Below are 16388 nucleotides of genomic sequence, written 5' to 3' on the forward strand. Positions count from 1 at the left end.
AGAAAGAACAGGACAAGTGCAGGACTTCTTTAAGGGATGCAGTGAAATGCCAGAACAGGAAGCCAACCGGTCAGCCTTCAATAACAGAAACCTCAGCATATTTGAGTGGTTGCCAAGAAAATGTATCCCTCTCAGAATAATCAAGTGTTACAGAATGGAAAACGGTTCAAAACATAAAAACACAGTTCAAACAAGGTCCAATAAATAGTTATAAAATACAACTTAAAAAAACCTACAGTAAACAATGTGAAACACTGCTCTACAGCAGGTGAAATGCAGGTCCAGGTGTGGCAGTGATATCAGCGTAGGGTACATCCTGACGCAGATCCAGGGCCTTCTGTTTCTTCAGTACCAGGAAGCAGTAGAACGTAGCGGATGCCTGCGACCGACTGCACCTGCCAATGAGCTCCTGCAGGCTGAACGCGGTACTGCGGCCCGCGCTCTGACTCTGCACATGCACGCAGGACGACACACAGGTGGAAGGAAAGAAAGATAAATGGACACACAGGCACAAGGACACTCAAGGTGGACAGACAGACAGACGTGTGGACACACAGATGGAAAGACAATGCACAGACAACGGGTAGACTGACAGGCAGGTGAACATGTGAGAAAGATGCAGGTGCTCTGCTCGTCCGTGCTGGAGGTGCCCTTGTGTGTAATTGAAATGTAGTTGCGTGGATCCCCTCATCTCTACATCACACAGACGGCCTTGTATCAGTCCCAGGCCAGATTCAGCGCATCCAGAAAAGGCTTTCGAGTCTTGGGAAAGTGGATAAATTTGGGTTTACTGCTTGTGCAGATGTCAGTCTGGGACTGTTTGAGGGAAATATTTCCCAGATGTTTCACTCAATACAATGAACAGAAATATGATGGGTGGATTGTCAATCGAGCAAATGACACACCAAGTCAAATTTAATAACACAGAGGTTATTTTAACTTGATAGGTTGACCTGCAGGAGAACAGCATCATTCAGGTGGCTGTGATCCCAGAATGAACCCCTCCCCCTCAATCCCTTACACTGTGTGGCTCTCTCTCAGAACTCAGGCTTTCATTTGTGATCCGTAATCCTCCTGATTAACTCCCCTGTCCCCAATGACACATCTCTGGGCTCTGCTCTAAAGCAGGCATCCCTCCCCTTGATCTCCCAACACCATCAGTGTTGCAGAACAGAGTCTGAACGACAGGATCCTTTCTACCTATAAGAGAAATGCAGCACACCACAGTCTGAGGCTACACTGCCACCTTGCAGAATCCAAGGAGGTTTACAAGAAGAGACCACAACTCCTCCACCTGTCCATCCATGTTATAAGTCCCCTTTAAATATTTGTGATCGTATCCCTTACAGTGGGAGTAGGTAGGCGGGGTTTTATCAAAGTGGGCGTACCTCAAACAGCTCTGCACAAATCAGTGTTTGTGTGGGTCCTTTTATACCCTGACTGGAACATACAAATATGGAAGGACCAGGAAACAATGCCCCCCCGCCCCAAGCATGGAGACTAAGTAATGCAGAGGTCTGAGAAGGTAGGTTCAGGAGGTTTGAGAAGGTACTCTGGGACAGCAGTGTAGCACAGTGGTAAGGAACAGGACTCATAACTGAAAGGTTGCCAGTTCGATTCCCTGCTGGGGCACTGCTGTTGTACCCCTGGGCAAGGTACTTAACCCAGAACTGCCTCAGTAAATACCCAGCTGTATAAATGGGTAACGTAAAAAATTGTAACCTATGTAAGTCGCTCTGGATAAATGCATCTCCTAAATGCCAATAATGTAATGTAACAATGTACTCATTAAACTGAATGGGTGCTACACTGATCCAGTATAAATTTTCATAAGAAAGACTGAAATCAACAGACAGGATATCAACACAAGGAGCAATCAGTCACTGTGGGTGGAAACAGAAGGACCTGATGTGGGGTTAACGTCTCTCCTCTGATAAACCTCCTGGTTCAATCCAAAAACAAACTCTTACTAAACACTGTTACAGCACACTGTAGAAGCAAAGATGCACAAAGAACAAAGAAAACAACATGAGCCGAGGCATTTCGGTTTCCTTTGAGAAGGGCGTGGTCTGAAAGGCGCTCTTACTCTGAGAATGTGAAGCAGGTTCTGAGCCCTGCTGGTGATCCTCTTCTCTTCCAAGTCCTGACTGTCCAGCGCAGACTGCCCACAGTGCATATGCAACCAAACCAGACCGCATGTTATTTAAGCGCCCGATTCACTCTGTGACGCTTTAAAAGAATAAAATGCTACTGTTAAACGATACTACAAGTGCAAAACATTACACACCATTTCCATGTCAGAGGCCCCTTTGTTCCTAGGTCTGATTATGCTTTTGCTGTATCAGATGATACATTACAGCCTAATTAATGGCACATTTCCCTTGTTTCACATTTTTTTTTACAGTCCAACATGCACAGAAAAGGGTATCTGAGAAAAATGTTAGGAAGTTGCCAACATGGTGGTAATTTATGACAGAAGCAGAGGAGGAACAGCTTATTTTTCATAGCCTATTTTTATCTAGCACACCTGCTGTGTGAGCCTCAGGTCTGCCTACACTTTTGGCAATCAGTGTGGAAGGACTCAGCTGCAGAAATCTGCTAGTGACAGTTTCAGATATGCCCCGCTCTTTCCAGTTCACAGCTAACTTTATAAGAAAATTTAATTTAATATGAAATTAATTTTTAATGCCCAGTGAGTGATTATGTAGTAAACAGTGTCCTCTGCTGGCGAAATGGGGAAACCACATGAACAAGAGTCTAACATGGAGGGTGAAATTCATACTTAACTGACAAAGCTTACCCCAGACAGCAACACCATCAAAGCGTGGGAATGAAGTACAACTCACTAAACATCCCTTTACTAAGCTGGTACAACTCATCTTTATTACCTGTCTCTGTTTATGTGGGTAGAGCCTTCTACAGACTGCTGAAGAGTACGCTTTGCAAAGGACACTGTGGCATATGCTTCGTAGCTCAGAAAACTCAAACATTTGCTGTGGTGAACCAGCTTCTTGTCATCTGTATCTCGCACGCAGATGCAGGTGAGGACAAGTGTGAGGTGCAGTACCTGAGACTGGCTCAGCAGAGGTTCTCTCTCCTGCCCAGATGGATGAACACACATGGAGTCTTCTGAGGGGGGAAGTGAGACCTCTGTCACGCTCTGTTCCTGAGAGAGAGTGATATTAAGGGAGACAGAGAGAGTCAGAGAGGAGGGAAAGGGGGAAGGCAGACATAGAGAGGTGGGGAAAGGAAGAGGGAGGGAGGTGAAGGTGTAGGAAGGAGCAGCTCCCTGTATTCCATGTGAATATATGTTTATCATCTACGTAACTCACTAACCTAGGGTGGCACACTGTTGCCAGGCACATATGAATGAAGTTGCTGTGGTTTGTTTGAGACCAAACTCGGGTAAAGGTGGCAGAGGCCTTTTGCTTACACTTTCCCTGTGCCGGTCGGGTGTGGTGCGTTTCTTGCTGCCAGCAGCAGTCTGCAGGGGTGTGGCCTCCAGGCTGCAGAACGTGCAGTCCCGGTCCCGAGTCTCCTGCAAGATGCTGGAGTTGTCCACCACTCCCAGCATGCTTTGCTCTGACTCTGTGCAGGTCAGGAATCAGTCACATCAGATTAACATTTTATGTGACTTTCCATGGTTACGGGGGATATATAAGTAACATTTTTTTTACTGCCTTGCTAGTCAAAATTGTAGGCAATTTTGAGGATGGAATTGTGATTTAAATACATTTTGAAACACATTACATTGACAAATTCTTTGCAGACAACACTACAAGATACCAGTCTCCAAGAGCTTTTGGAAACGGGCTTCATGTTCCAGTCAATTTGAAACACAAGCACTCTGACACAGCTGGACTGGACGAAATCAAGTAAGAAACACAGATGAGATTATTTTTTTATTGTAATTACACAACACAATCAAATTCTCTATGGATTTGGACAATTTTCCATACCTTATCATAGACAATGGTTATACAGGACGAATTCCTATGGATGAAAATATTTCCATGGGATGGTGGCAGGCAGTAGGTGGCAGTGTGGCCATTACAAAAGGGCAGCCTCTATATAGCACCCTTTATACTCAGACTCATTTATCTTTTCCTGTAATACTATTACCATCATTAATGCGGTTTTAAATCGGTCTTCATGTTTGTGTGATTGTCATGCAAGCTGCCCTAGACAAGTCACATGGGACATCCACAATTATTCACTTGGCAGATGCTTTCATCCAAAGCGACTTACAAGTGAAGCAGAATGCAACACAATCAAAGCCGTATAAAAGGTGTCATCAATATTAGGAGCGCTGCATGACAGAGGAGACATGACAGCTGTGATAAACATGATGATGATGATGACGATAGTGACAGTCTCTGTATGTAAACCTACTGGGACCTTCCCTCACCATGTAGGGTCCTCATCTTCTCTGGCTCACGGTCCTCCGCACCCCCCTCTGTTCTTCCTCTCCTCGGCAGCATGTTCTTGGGGAACAGCTGCAAAAGCAGGAAGGGCTGCTGATTCATACAGAAATTCAGTGACCGGGCAGTTACTGTCTGCATTCAGATCGGGCCACACACTCATTAACACAAGTAATCACAACGTGATTGTGGGTGGTCTGTACGTATACACTGACGTGTGTGTTACCTGTTGTACATGTGTGAGTTTCTTGTTGCAAATGTGTATGAGTGCGTTACCTGTTGCATGTCTGCCTGAATGTATAACCTGTTGTGAGTGTCTGTTACCCGTCAGATGAGGGTGAGGTGTGTATTGTTTGTTGCATGTGAGGTTGTTAGCTGTTCCAGTTGTACGTGTTACCTGGCACAGGTGTGTGTTACCTGTTTCAGGTAGGGGTGTATGACAGGCACGCAGTGGTGGCGAAGCAGCTGCTCTACCCCTCCGGTCTCCTTCCACTCCATGAGCAGGCGAGTGGGTGGAGCCATGTCCAGCGGGACCACCAGGTCGGAGGAGTCTGCAATCTGGTTTCGGATCTCCTCGTTCGAGAGCTCCTTCTCACGGTCCACCAGCAGCCTCCTCTTCGTCTTCACCCTCTTCCTCTCTGAAGAGGCTGAGAAACACCCAGGCGTGTGCATTCTCCTATAGATCTTATGCTTCCCAGTCAATAAGGCCGACTGAGGATTACTCAGGTATCCGTCATCATTCCATCAATAATACGGTGTTTGAAACAGCACACGTCCGAGTCATGGATTTACACTGAGTCACTGCAGACAAGCGAGAGGGAGCTTACGCGTAACAGATACTGGCTCCAGAGCAAAACCTTCCTCCTCGTTCGCAAGCAAGGTGGTCTCATCCAGCGTGGAAATTTCTGCATTGGGCTGGGGGTAGGGTGCGTCAGGATGTCCTTCTAGAGGTGTGCATGAAACACATGGTTACAACACTCAACAGAATGGGGGGTACGCGACAAAGACAAAGTGCCTCCACTTCCATGTGTACTTCATCAAACAGGCAAAGCAATCACCCATAGAAGGCTTTCAAATTGTTGAAGCGCGACCAAAATAAGACAACAGAGAGCAGGCTTTACAGATGTACCCGATTCTCACCTGCTGTGCTCCGTTATTGTCCTTTTGACCTGCACCGCTCAGACTCCTGCCTGTGTACTACAACTTACTGCCAGCAGAGCCCAAACCAGAGAAAGCCAACTTGTTTTTTATTTTTTTGGACTACATGAATTGCACATCCAAGGAAGTTTACAAGAAGAGACCACAACTCCTCCACCAGTCCATCCATTTTGTAAGTCCCCTTTAAATATTTGTGATTGTCTCCCGTACAGTGGGAGTGGGTGGGGGGGTTTTATCAAAGTGGGCGTACCTCAAACAGCTCTGCACAAATCATTGTTTGTGTGGGCCCTTTTATACCATTCATCCATTAGGGAACTGGGGGTATATATGACAGATTAAAAGAAACACTGGTAAATCACTAAAGGAGCAAAGGCAGTATTACCCTCTTTGCTGACAGCTGTTGGAGGTGGAGTTGCAGGTATCTCATTTTTGGCATCATCAGGAGTAAAGACGAGTGGCATTGCATCTTCGGTGGTATATGCCATAAAATCTGATGGTTAAAAACAGCATGGGTATTTAAACAGCAGGATTACGAGCCATGGTGTTGGTATTACCTAATAATCCTACGGATAAGATCTGGGTGGCCTCCTGAGGGCTATGTGCATCGTATCGTATTCAGCTCTAAACTACTTAACTGCCTCAACCATTTAGGAAATAGCAAAATGCACTGATCATTTGGAAAATGCAAAGCTGTGAATGTATGTGGCTTATTAACTACTAACAAGTTTAAGGCAGACAAACTAGTTATAAATGAGTTGAGAATGACACTCCAGACTCCAGATAGGGCTGTGCATCATTGGTGAAGGAGGGCTACAGGAAGCAGGTCAGAGAAAATGCCCTGTTCAAGGAGCTCACACTCTTCACAGCACAGCCTGAACATGTGACAGGATTTATTAACAAGATGCCAGTGACACAGAAGTTGTCGCCCGATGTGTTTCAGAGCATCATGACACTCCGCAAAGAGGAAAAATGTCACAATGCAACTAAACCAAGACTCAGTATTTTTCAGGCATGCAATGCTGGAGTCCCCTGCCCAGCAGACAGACATGTTGTATAGGACAGTTACTTCTCAGCCTGTGTCAGTTTGGCCTATTACATCATAAATTAGACCAGCGTTTCCCAATAACCATCATGTATGTTGGTTTTCCTTCCAGCTGAGCTCTGACCTATTTACATTTGAGTGGGCTGTTAACCTGAACATCACAGTCTTTATTTGAATAAATACATGTATTTGTTTAAATCTATATATTTAACCTGTACACGCAATGAATGAAATCTGGTGATACAGATTTCCTTCTAATATGAATAAAGAAAACTATTTGTTCAACATTTATGAATATCTGCTCCTTGAATAAATCTATTTCAGCTATCCCATTTAAGTATAACTATTTGTTCGATTTCTTGATCTAGTGCCCATTGAACAGCTAACTGCACCTTATCAATTATGATGGATACTTGTTTGCATTACTTATTTCTTTTAGGAACCCGAATGGAAATATCTTACATAAATATCACACATGTACACTTCTGTTGAAGCATTCACTTCCAACAACCCATATCTATAACAAAGATCTGATAGCAGATATGCAGTCAAATACAGAATACTTTTCATTTAACAGCTCAAGAGAATGACAACCTGTGATGAAAACCAGCAGTACAGTAGGCCTCAGGATCAGGATTGGGAAGCCAAACGACATTCACTGTTTAGCCTCGGGATGCCGTTTATCCATCATATGGTTAACTCTCTGAGCCACAGCCCAATCACAACAGCTTAATTTAACCCTGCCTTTTTCCACCCTTGCCAAGAGGCAGGCGTGACTGACAGCAGACACCGGACACCTCTCTTACAATATAAACAGTGCCAAAGGCCAAACATTAACCGCAGCACTCTTTCCAGACAAAGGTGTTTTGACATGTGACATCAGCATGGCAGGCTAATTCTGGGCATGCTAATGCTGGGGAGGCTAACACTCGGGAGCTGTGGAGGGGTGCTCAGATGCTGCCCTGAGAGGGCACTGGGAGGACATGGCACTGGAATAGCCTGTGTGGAAAGCCCTACCCAAGAGTCCCAAGCCCATCTCTTCATCCCCAAAGCCATCGCCAGGTGTGGCCAGGCTAGGGAAGCTCACATCAAACAGGCCATCCTGATGCAGGTGTGACTCTTCACCTGCAGAGGGCAGAGGAAATGAGCAGATAAAAAGACTGGAAAAAGAGAAACCACACAGATGATTGGTATTATTGTCAATATAACCAGTGAGAATATCCATTAGTGTTAGCAGTACCACAGTAGGCCCACAAACAATCTTCTCACTGCAAGTACTTGCACTGAATCCCAGTTTGTGCATCATTCACATCATTTTAATGTAGGCTCAGCCCTTCAACTGAATGTCCACATATGTTTATAAACATATCTACTTCTGCGTACATGCATGTGTTCATGTGTGTTCAACGACTATACGTCTTGAAAATGTGTGCAAACTAGCTTTTCCATACAGTGAAAAGTATTGTCCATAACACAATCCATGGACGCCAGCAGCAGCCACAATAGTTACCAAAGTCAGTCTCAAGAAGGAGGAAGCTGTTTCCCAAGTCCTCTTTCAGAGTGATGTCCTCTGTCCTGCACTGGTTCAGGGAAAAGTGGTCTGCAACTTCAATCGCACTGCAACAAGGGAGGAGTCACCACTGCCACTAGCATCCATCAGTCACCAGACAGGTTTAACACACAGGCATGATACACTGGTGCATGACATAAACTGACAGAAACTGCTCCTTGTGTGCTCTTCTCTTTTACAGTGAACACTTAATTGCATGGCAAATTTCCAGACTGGGTGGCCAAAGGGACCTGATCAATGTTTTAAATCTTCACTGGACAGACTCTGAGTGCAATCTATTGTGGGAAGAAGATCTCTGTAATCATCCCTCAAGGATAGGAACTGTCCACACACAGAGTTACTAGAGCCCATCCCTCTGAGCCCAGCAATCACACGCTGAGTCTGGCAGCTAGCCATGCTAGAGAGGAATGATTTCAATCAGTAAATCTGCTGAAATTGAGGTATGCCAGGGAGCTCTTCTGTGTGTGTGTGTGTGCGCATGTACTAAGGACATAATTTTTGGACAGATCAGATAAATATAACCATTTGATCATTCTCATTTTCTGGAGAGCTTTCCTGTATGTTAGTTGTAGTACCAATTACTATGTTTAAAGACAACCCAATCAGTTAATTATCTGCATATATTTACACTGATGCATCCCCGCTAACACCACCACCAAAACACCAGGGCAGTGATTTAGAGCTCTGCCAATAATATAGGAGTTCTACAGCCTGGCCTTGTGTCCGAGCCTTATCACCTCACTCTGTAAATCAAGCCTAAGGTAACTTAATCTGACGACAGCCAGAATACCCAGAGCCAGGTTAAGTTTTACACACTTTCAAAAGATAAACAGGCTAGGCAATGGTACACATACTCCCATTAGTGGCATGGTGCAGCAGACAGCCACGGTCACAAAAAGCATTCACCGCCAAAACGCTGACCCAGAATTATGTGGAAGAGAAAAAAAAACAACAAACATTTGGAGGTGTAATCAATCTCTGTTCTCTGTAATTTGCCTGAAACCTAAAACAGAAGAACAGTAGAGCTGCAGGAACTCTTGGCCTGCCTCAGAGACATCGTACTAGTTCTGTGTTTAACATCTCCACAGAAGAACACTGAGTATGCACTGCTCTTTTCGGTGCTTTGTAGAACAGCTCTCTTGGGGTAGAATACTGACACCAAGTTCTAGGAATAGGCTACCTCCACCGGTGTGAAAATGTTTTGGTGAGAGATCTGCAGAGTGCTCAGCAGAGGACAGTCGGATTAACATTTGCACAAATACATTTGAACAATGGGAGAACAGGGAACGTCTGATGCAAAGGCCGGTGCAGTACTTGACGTCCGGGAGCTGGGAGTCAAAATCTGGGAACTCCTCAGGCAGGGTGATGGCTTTGAAGGTAGCCTCCATATTTTCACTGGGGAGATCAGTTTGACCTGTGGGGGAAAAGGGGGGGTGTTACGAAGGACATGGCTCCCCCCTGTGGGAGAGATCAGGGCACTGACTCTGCTGTGCCCTCAATTAATTACATGTCACTTGGCAATGTGATTAAATAACAGAATAACTAATTAAGCTCAACTGAGACAGTCACAAAAAATCCCTTAAGGCTTCTTAAGAGCCAGAATTAAGAAACACCCCACCAGACCTCACTGTGGTTTTCATACTGTTAGAACATAAACATATTACATTACGAATGTAATTCAGAGAACTCACTGGAGTTAACCACCAGTGGTTGCATGCTACTTAAGCATAAAGATACTACATAAAGACTAATGAGCTGAGAGCTCAGATACTGTGATGAAGAGTCTGAGCCATTGTCTTTAATGTCACCTGCCATATATATATCAAACTGGAGCTTAAATTTTCACTGGAAAAGAAAGTGTTTGAATATGACCCCGCCGCAGAAAGCGCTTGCTTGAAGTTACTACACAAAACAGACGTATGGATGTTTGTCTTGTCCAACTGAGAATTTTCCCACACATTTCAGTTTGTCATAGAATGAGCCAAGTTGCCTTTGCAGCCAGTTTTATGCAATATTCATGATTTTATTTGGCAGCTAGCTACAAACTCCAGCTCAGAGGAATACGGAGGCAGCAGGCCTGGTCTGATAACTTAGGTCATCACTGAAGTTGGGTTGACTGAATCTGTCTGGTGACAATCATGCTGTAAACTGACATAATGTGAAGCAAAAGGCAGAGCAACCAAAAGCAGCGAGTGTTCCACCCGCTAAATCAGCACGCAGGACATAAGGGATGAGAGGATGAGAGGGAAACAGACAATGCTCCTCCCTGCAGCTCATGCATACTTATCTCAGTTTAGCACAAAGCTACCCCCAGAGTTGCATAAAGCTAGCTGAACTCCCCTGCACACAGCCGAGTTGTCGTTTTGAGGCCCTACACGACGGCACAAACAAGTTTTCACCGGGGCAGTTCTCTCTTTTTAGTACAGAAAAATTCATACAAGAGAGTCATTTTTCAGGCTACAGTGTTAAGTGTATAAGATGTTGGAATAACTGCTCTAAACTTTCACAAAGACCACCATGCTGAGCTAGAGATGCACAAACCAACCCTCCAAACTCCTATTTTAACTACGAAAAGAAGGAACAAAATAAAAACCAACATGTGTGTGTATTATATTGGGTGAGTCACACACTAAATGCATTTCATGTTCCATTTGTTGCCATGGACATACCTGCATTAAAGCACTGAAAGGCACAATTAATTTTAGAAGCAATAACGGTAAGGAATAAAGATATATAAACATAACCTGGACGAAATGCCACTTTGATTTTTAGCACTGCATCATTGCAGTCAGCCAGAAGGTACTTGGCTTTTCGGGAGTAGATCCTCACCACACCCAGCAACAGATGTCCTGACGTCCGCAATCCAATTTTGACCTGTCAAAGACGTCACAAAGGAAAGAAGTAGGCCAATAAAAAGCCAAAGTCACCAAAGGCTTTTAAAGGCCAGCACCTCATCTCTCAAACGGACTCCGGCTTATCAAACAAAACACTCCTTATTTACTGCAAAGCCTGAAAAACTCTGATGTGACCTGAAACAAACAAAACAAAACAGTTTTTAATCAATCAATCCATGTGACCAACTTTAAATTCATTTATTCTAGTGGTTTCAATTGCGGGCACTCTGAAGGCAAACCACCTTCAATAATGGATGGATTCTTCACTGCCTAACAAAGGTCAGACATCCTTCATTAGTTAGGGTAATAAAAATGTAACAGTAGAGCGAAAGACCTGCCCCGCTGACGCAGTTACCTGTGGCGACATTATGTCTTTGATGGTGGTTTCCAGGTTGCACTCGAAGACGTGGGCCTTAGTGATCTTTTTCTCCCAGTGGGCTGCTAGCCAAATCTTAGCCAGCGGCCCGCGTTTCGACATGAAAAGCTGAGTGTAGAACATATTGATCCAGGAGATCGTTCTCTTTCTCAGCCCTTTTCCTGTGAATCGAGACAGGTGTGCCTTTGCTCCTACTGGGGGTCCAAGGTAGGGGAAGCGGCCGAGGCAAGCGAAAACAACAAAGATGTAAACGTAAAGAAAACAAACAAGTAGACAAAAGATATTTACTATAGCCAACGAGCTTACAGTCTCCTTGTCAGTACTGGCTAAACTACCTGGCTAGGAAGAAACAAAACAGCCAGATAGTTACATTTACAGAGCTAACGTTATGTCTAGCGTATCATTTTAGAAAAAAAATGTGTGTTCATTTCGTGTGGTTTGTACCCTTGACACAGACTCTGGAGTGGTCAGCTAGCTTGGTGTCTACAACTTGAGTGGAGTCTTCATGACTGTATTGCTTTAAATGGGTCTTTTGAGAGACTACCAAAATACTGTAGCTAACATTACGCTAGCTCGCTAATAAATTTGAAGGAACATGAGCTAGCTAGTCTTCTAGAACTGAACTGAGTCTTCTAGAGATTAGAATTGAACACTTAACTACCTTACATAGCAAGGTAGTTTTCATTTTATATTTTTACAAATGTTGGGCTTTGGTGTCACCACGAATACGTTCATTTTACAAACGGAAGGATACGACGTACGAACGGTTGGCGGAGTTTACATTGCTAACTTACCTCCTACTGTTCTTCTACAGCCGAGTAGCTAAAGTTCGACAGACAGCGTAATAACTCATACTGCGCTGGCGAGCTCGAGTCTGCGCGTCCCGCCATTTCATGCGCGAGGGCGTCTTCCCGAGCTGCCCGCCAAGCTCCTTTCCCTGTGCCCGGCCGCACGGTGCCATAGGTGATGTCCTCATGGAGAATAATCCGATAGCTGTTTTAATTAACGGGGGATTGAATGGGAGTTGTTGTTTGTAGCTCCAGGACATATTCTCAAATAAGCAGGCCACCAGCCCATTAACACCATTCAAGACCTGTGCAGTATGCTATTTGCACCTGGCGATACTTGCCAGCAGGGGGCAGCAACTCTGATACTCGTGAGAACTTTACGAGTGATGCCAATGAATTGCTAGATTCTTCTTTGACAGAACAACCGCTTTAAGGTCTGACTAAAGGACTCGAAGGTTGTACATTGATGCTGTAAACGTCTGCAGTAAGAATTTAAAAAGGAAATCAGATAGCCATGAATCCATTAAGTGAAACTGCAAGATAGGAAAATCAGTACAAATAAAAAATCTGTTACGTTTTCATTGATTAATCCGGTAAGCAAACAGTCCCCAAAATGCACGTGCCAATTAAAGACTTGTATGTGTTAATGTTTAGTCATCTGAAGTGACTTTAATATTATGGATAGATGTGTTGGTACAAAAATTGTCCATAACACAACTGAAAACGAAGACAACGTTACGATTCACATACTGTCACACAAGTGCAATAGTAATTGGGACAGCACAAAACGGGTCTGAAATCAAAGTGCTGTTGCAGCAATCACAAAGTGCTCCAGTAATCAAGAACCTGCAATGTCAAGCATGTCAATGCTCAGAATGAGGAGAATTTGTGTTCAGGGAGGTCAGATGCTGTCTGAAGAAGTGGGAGTTTGAAGCTAGCCACAGCTGTTTTGACTGTTCTGTACTACTGATACTTGCAATCTGACACTTGGGTCAGCAGTGAAAATGCTACACCCTTTCAATACTTTTTTGTGCAGTTCAGTGTTCAGCTAACAGGAAAATTCTGAAATACAATTGAAGGGTCTGTGCAAGCAACAAGAATCATCAGATAATCTTGCTGCATAACTGGTCAAAGCCACAAGAATTTTTTTTGGCTGTGAGAGTGCGCCTGGAAACACGAGTTTCAGAAACTGAAAGTAAGACTGAAAGAGAGGGACTGAAAGCTTGGGTGTTGGCAACCCTGGAACATGGAAGATTGGATCCAAATGTCAGCTTCAAAACGAACAGGGATAGTAGCACTCAACAATGGTGACATCAAATCATCTGAAAATATCAGACGTGGTCATGTAGAATTGGGGGGGGGGGGGGGGGGTGTTGTTGAACAAACAACAGTGAAGTCACAGATGGAAATAAGGATGAGTCAGAGCCAAGTTTTATTCCACCACAGTAATCCCCCCCCCTCCCAACACACGAATGCACACACACAGACACACACGCACACACACCCCTTCTCTTTCACTCAGTCCAGGGTCTTTTGATGTCAACTGCTTAAGCCCACAGAAATTAATTTCTCTTTCATCTTATTTCACCCCCCCACCACCACTCAGTACAGTACCTTTCAGGACCATCTCCTCTCTCTATGATCATCCACCCAATCAAGCGCTCGTTACAGTCAAACACGCACTGCTCTCGCCTCCCTGTCTTCCATTTCACAGCATTGCGCATATTTACGAGGATCATGTGAATAACGACTGTTCTGTCTTTTTGTTTTGAGTTGATTTTCAACATGCTCTTTCTTTTTTTCTTTTCCTCTGTCTCCAGAAGATGTGGTTGTGGGAACTCTGGTGAGTATATCCTTGTAGTCAACTGAGAACCAATTTTCTTTTTTATATTGATTTAATTAAGGAGGGAATTTTTTAGTGAGTGAACCTGGAGGATTATTAGATGATGGTGTCAGAGACTGCTCTGCTGTCTTTAGTGTGGTTACACATGACTTTGACAGAATCTGAGAGTACCCAAACCAAGGCTCGAATCAAGACCCAAACATCATTTGAGGTGTCAGGCTCACTAAGACACATCATTGCAGTTGTGGCCAAAAACCTGGCTTTTAGTTAAATATCACTAAATAATAGAAACTAAAGGCCCATCAGCCACATGGATAGGTGCCTAGAGAACTGGAGTTGAGACCAGACTTAAAGGCCAGATACTGGGGGTGAGTTTGTGCTTTTGTGTGCGTGTGTGTGCTTGAAGTGTGCAGAGAGTTTATGTTTGCATGATGAGTGTGTGATGGTGCTTTTAGTGTGGCTTTTGGCCAAGGCAAAAATACTTAACAGTGTAGCTATGGGGAACCCAGATAAATACATGCCGCAGAGCTTAGAAGGAAAGATGTGCTGTGCGTGAGTTTGTCGTCATATGCACGGGTATGTGTGTTTTTGAGCATTGTGCGTTTCTGTCTATTTCTGTCTATGTGCGTTTGTGTATGTGTCTATTTGTGTCTGTATATGTATTTCTATTTCTGTCTTTGAGCACGTTTGTGTGTGCATTTGTGTGCCAGCATGTATATGTGTGTGAGTGATATTACAGAAATCCATCTTCAGTACCACTGAGTGTCAAACTTGTTTCTCCAGGATTAAAGACTTGAGGAGCATCCTACTTCTCAAGCTGTCTGTAAATGTGTATGACAAGGTGCCATCTGTTTCTCCTCAAGACAGGGCACTAGAATACAGGCTTCCTGTGCTCAAGCCCCATTCGCCTCAGCCTTGATTTAGCAGATGAACTACAGACTGGCACTGCAGATGGTCGATATGAGTGGCATTTATGGAGATGGATTACTGCATGATGTACTGTATATGCGTCTAACACAAACGCTTAAAGCAAAAGCTCTGCATTGACATTCAGATACTGGAGGACTGCTGACCACAGACCACTCAAAGTTTCCCTCCAGTTTCCCTTTTTCTAATGTAGAGCTGGAACCAGACTGGCTTATTATACCCCTTTCCCACTATAGAGCTGGAATTTAGCTGGCTCATTATACCCCATTTCTGCTGTAGAACCAAAACCAGGCTGGCTCTTTCTACCACTTTCCCACTGTAGAGCAGGATCTAGCTCATTGCACCACTTTCCCACAGTAGAACTGGAACCAGTCTGGTTGATTATACCCCTTTTCCATTTCTGACCTAAACAGTACTGGCTCATTGTACCCCATTATACATTATTCATTATTCCACACCAAGACAAAAAGTATAATGGGAAAACGCTCACAATCTAACTGCAGAACTACTAGAACTACAACACTTCACTTATTATTCATGATACCATATTTCCATGTAATATATTGCATTACACCTTTGGGGCTTGGAAGCATTTGAGGTAGGCTAGCTTGCGAACACTAGTTGTTGTTGTTGCCTGTTGTCACACTTTTAAACCCTTTCGCAATTATTTTTAGCGTGGGTGTTAGGCTACGTTACATGAGTCATTATGTTTTTGTTAGCATTATTAAGCTTCTCATAGTTTTCAATTAGCATTTGCTATATTTAATGTTAAATCGCTGTTTCCTCAAAGCTAAAATTAGCTAGAATTTTTTCTAATCTCGTGTACTAATCGCACCGGTTTTAGCATATGCGCTAAACAGCTAATCACACCGGTGTGAACGCCGTTGGCGTGCAAATGAGTATGTACTTTTGCATACGCAGATGACGTCAGTTTAGTAGGCGGTCCTTCAATGTGGCCCAGGACACATTTGCGTTCACACTGCTGAAAGAATGTGGCCATATGCGGCCCAGACCACCTCTGAATGTGGTCTGAGCGATCGGATCTCAATGCGTCCTCAATGCATCTTGGGTGCGTTCACACCTGTACTTGGAGCTGTCCACTTGTGATCACATCACCCAAGATGCATGTTAATGACAGGTGTGAACAGGGCCTAAGTTAGCCAGCCTTGTGATTCAGGGAACATCCCTTTGAAGGCACTCGTGGAATATTTAGTCTAGTTATAGGGCAGCAGTGTGGTGTAGAGTGAAGGAGCAGGGCTTGTGCCAAAGATTGTCCCATTACTCTTATTCCATTGAGCTAGGTGCTTCAAATGTCCTACTTTATGAATGGAAAATATGTTAATAAAAAAAGCAAGTATTTCTAGATAAG

The 16388-nt window shown here is 44.0% G+C and overlaps 1 protein-coding gene across 1 annotated transcript; it reads right to left on the reverse strand.

Moving 5' to 3' along the window:
• Positions 1-259: 259 nt before the first annotated feature.
• On the reverse strand, positions 260-11584 carry rad21l1 (RAD21 cohesin complex component like 1). The gene is made up of 13 exons (XM_036530824.1): positions 11441-11584; positions 10936-11065; positions 9506-9605; positions 8132-8238; positions 7639-7746; positions 5962-6069; positions 5249-5365; positions 4839-5068; positions 4409-4496; positions 3434-3588; positions 3068-3166; positions 2087-2161; positions 260-448 (listed from the first exon to the last, which is right to left on the reverse strand). The coding sequence occupies exons 1-13, from the start codon at positions 11582-11584 to the stop codon at positions 260-262; spliced, it is 1650 nt and encodes a 549-aa protein (XP_036386717.1).
• Between the last annotated feature and the right edge of the window lie 4804 nt (positions 11585-16388).

This window comes from Megalops cyprinoides, chromosome 6, assembly GCF_013368585.1.
Source record: "Megalops cyprinoides isolate fMegCyp1 chromosome 6, fMegCyp1.pri, whole genome shotgun sequence".
Classification (NCBI taxonomy): Eukaryota; Metazoa; Chordata; class Actinopteri; order Elopiformes; family Megalopidae; genus Megalops; species Megalops cyprinoides.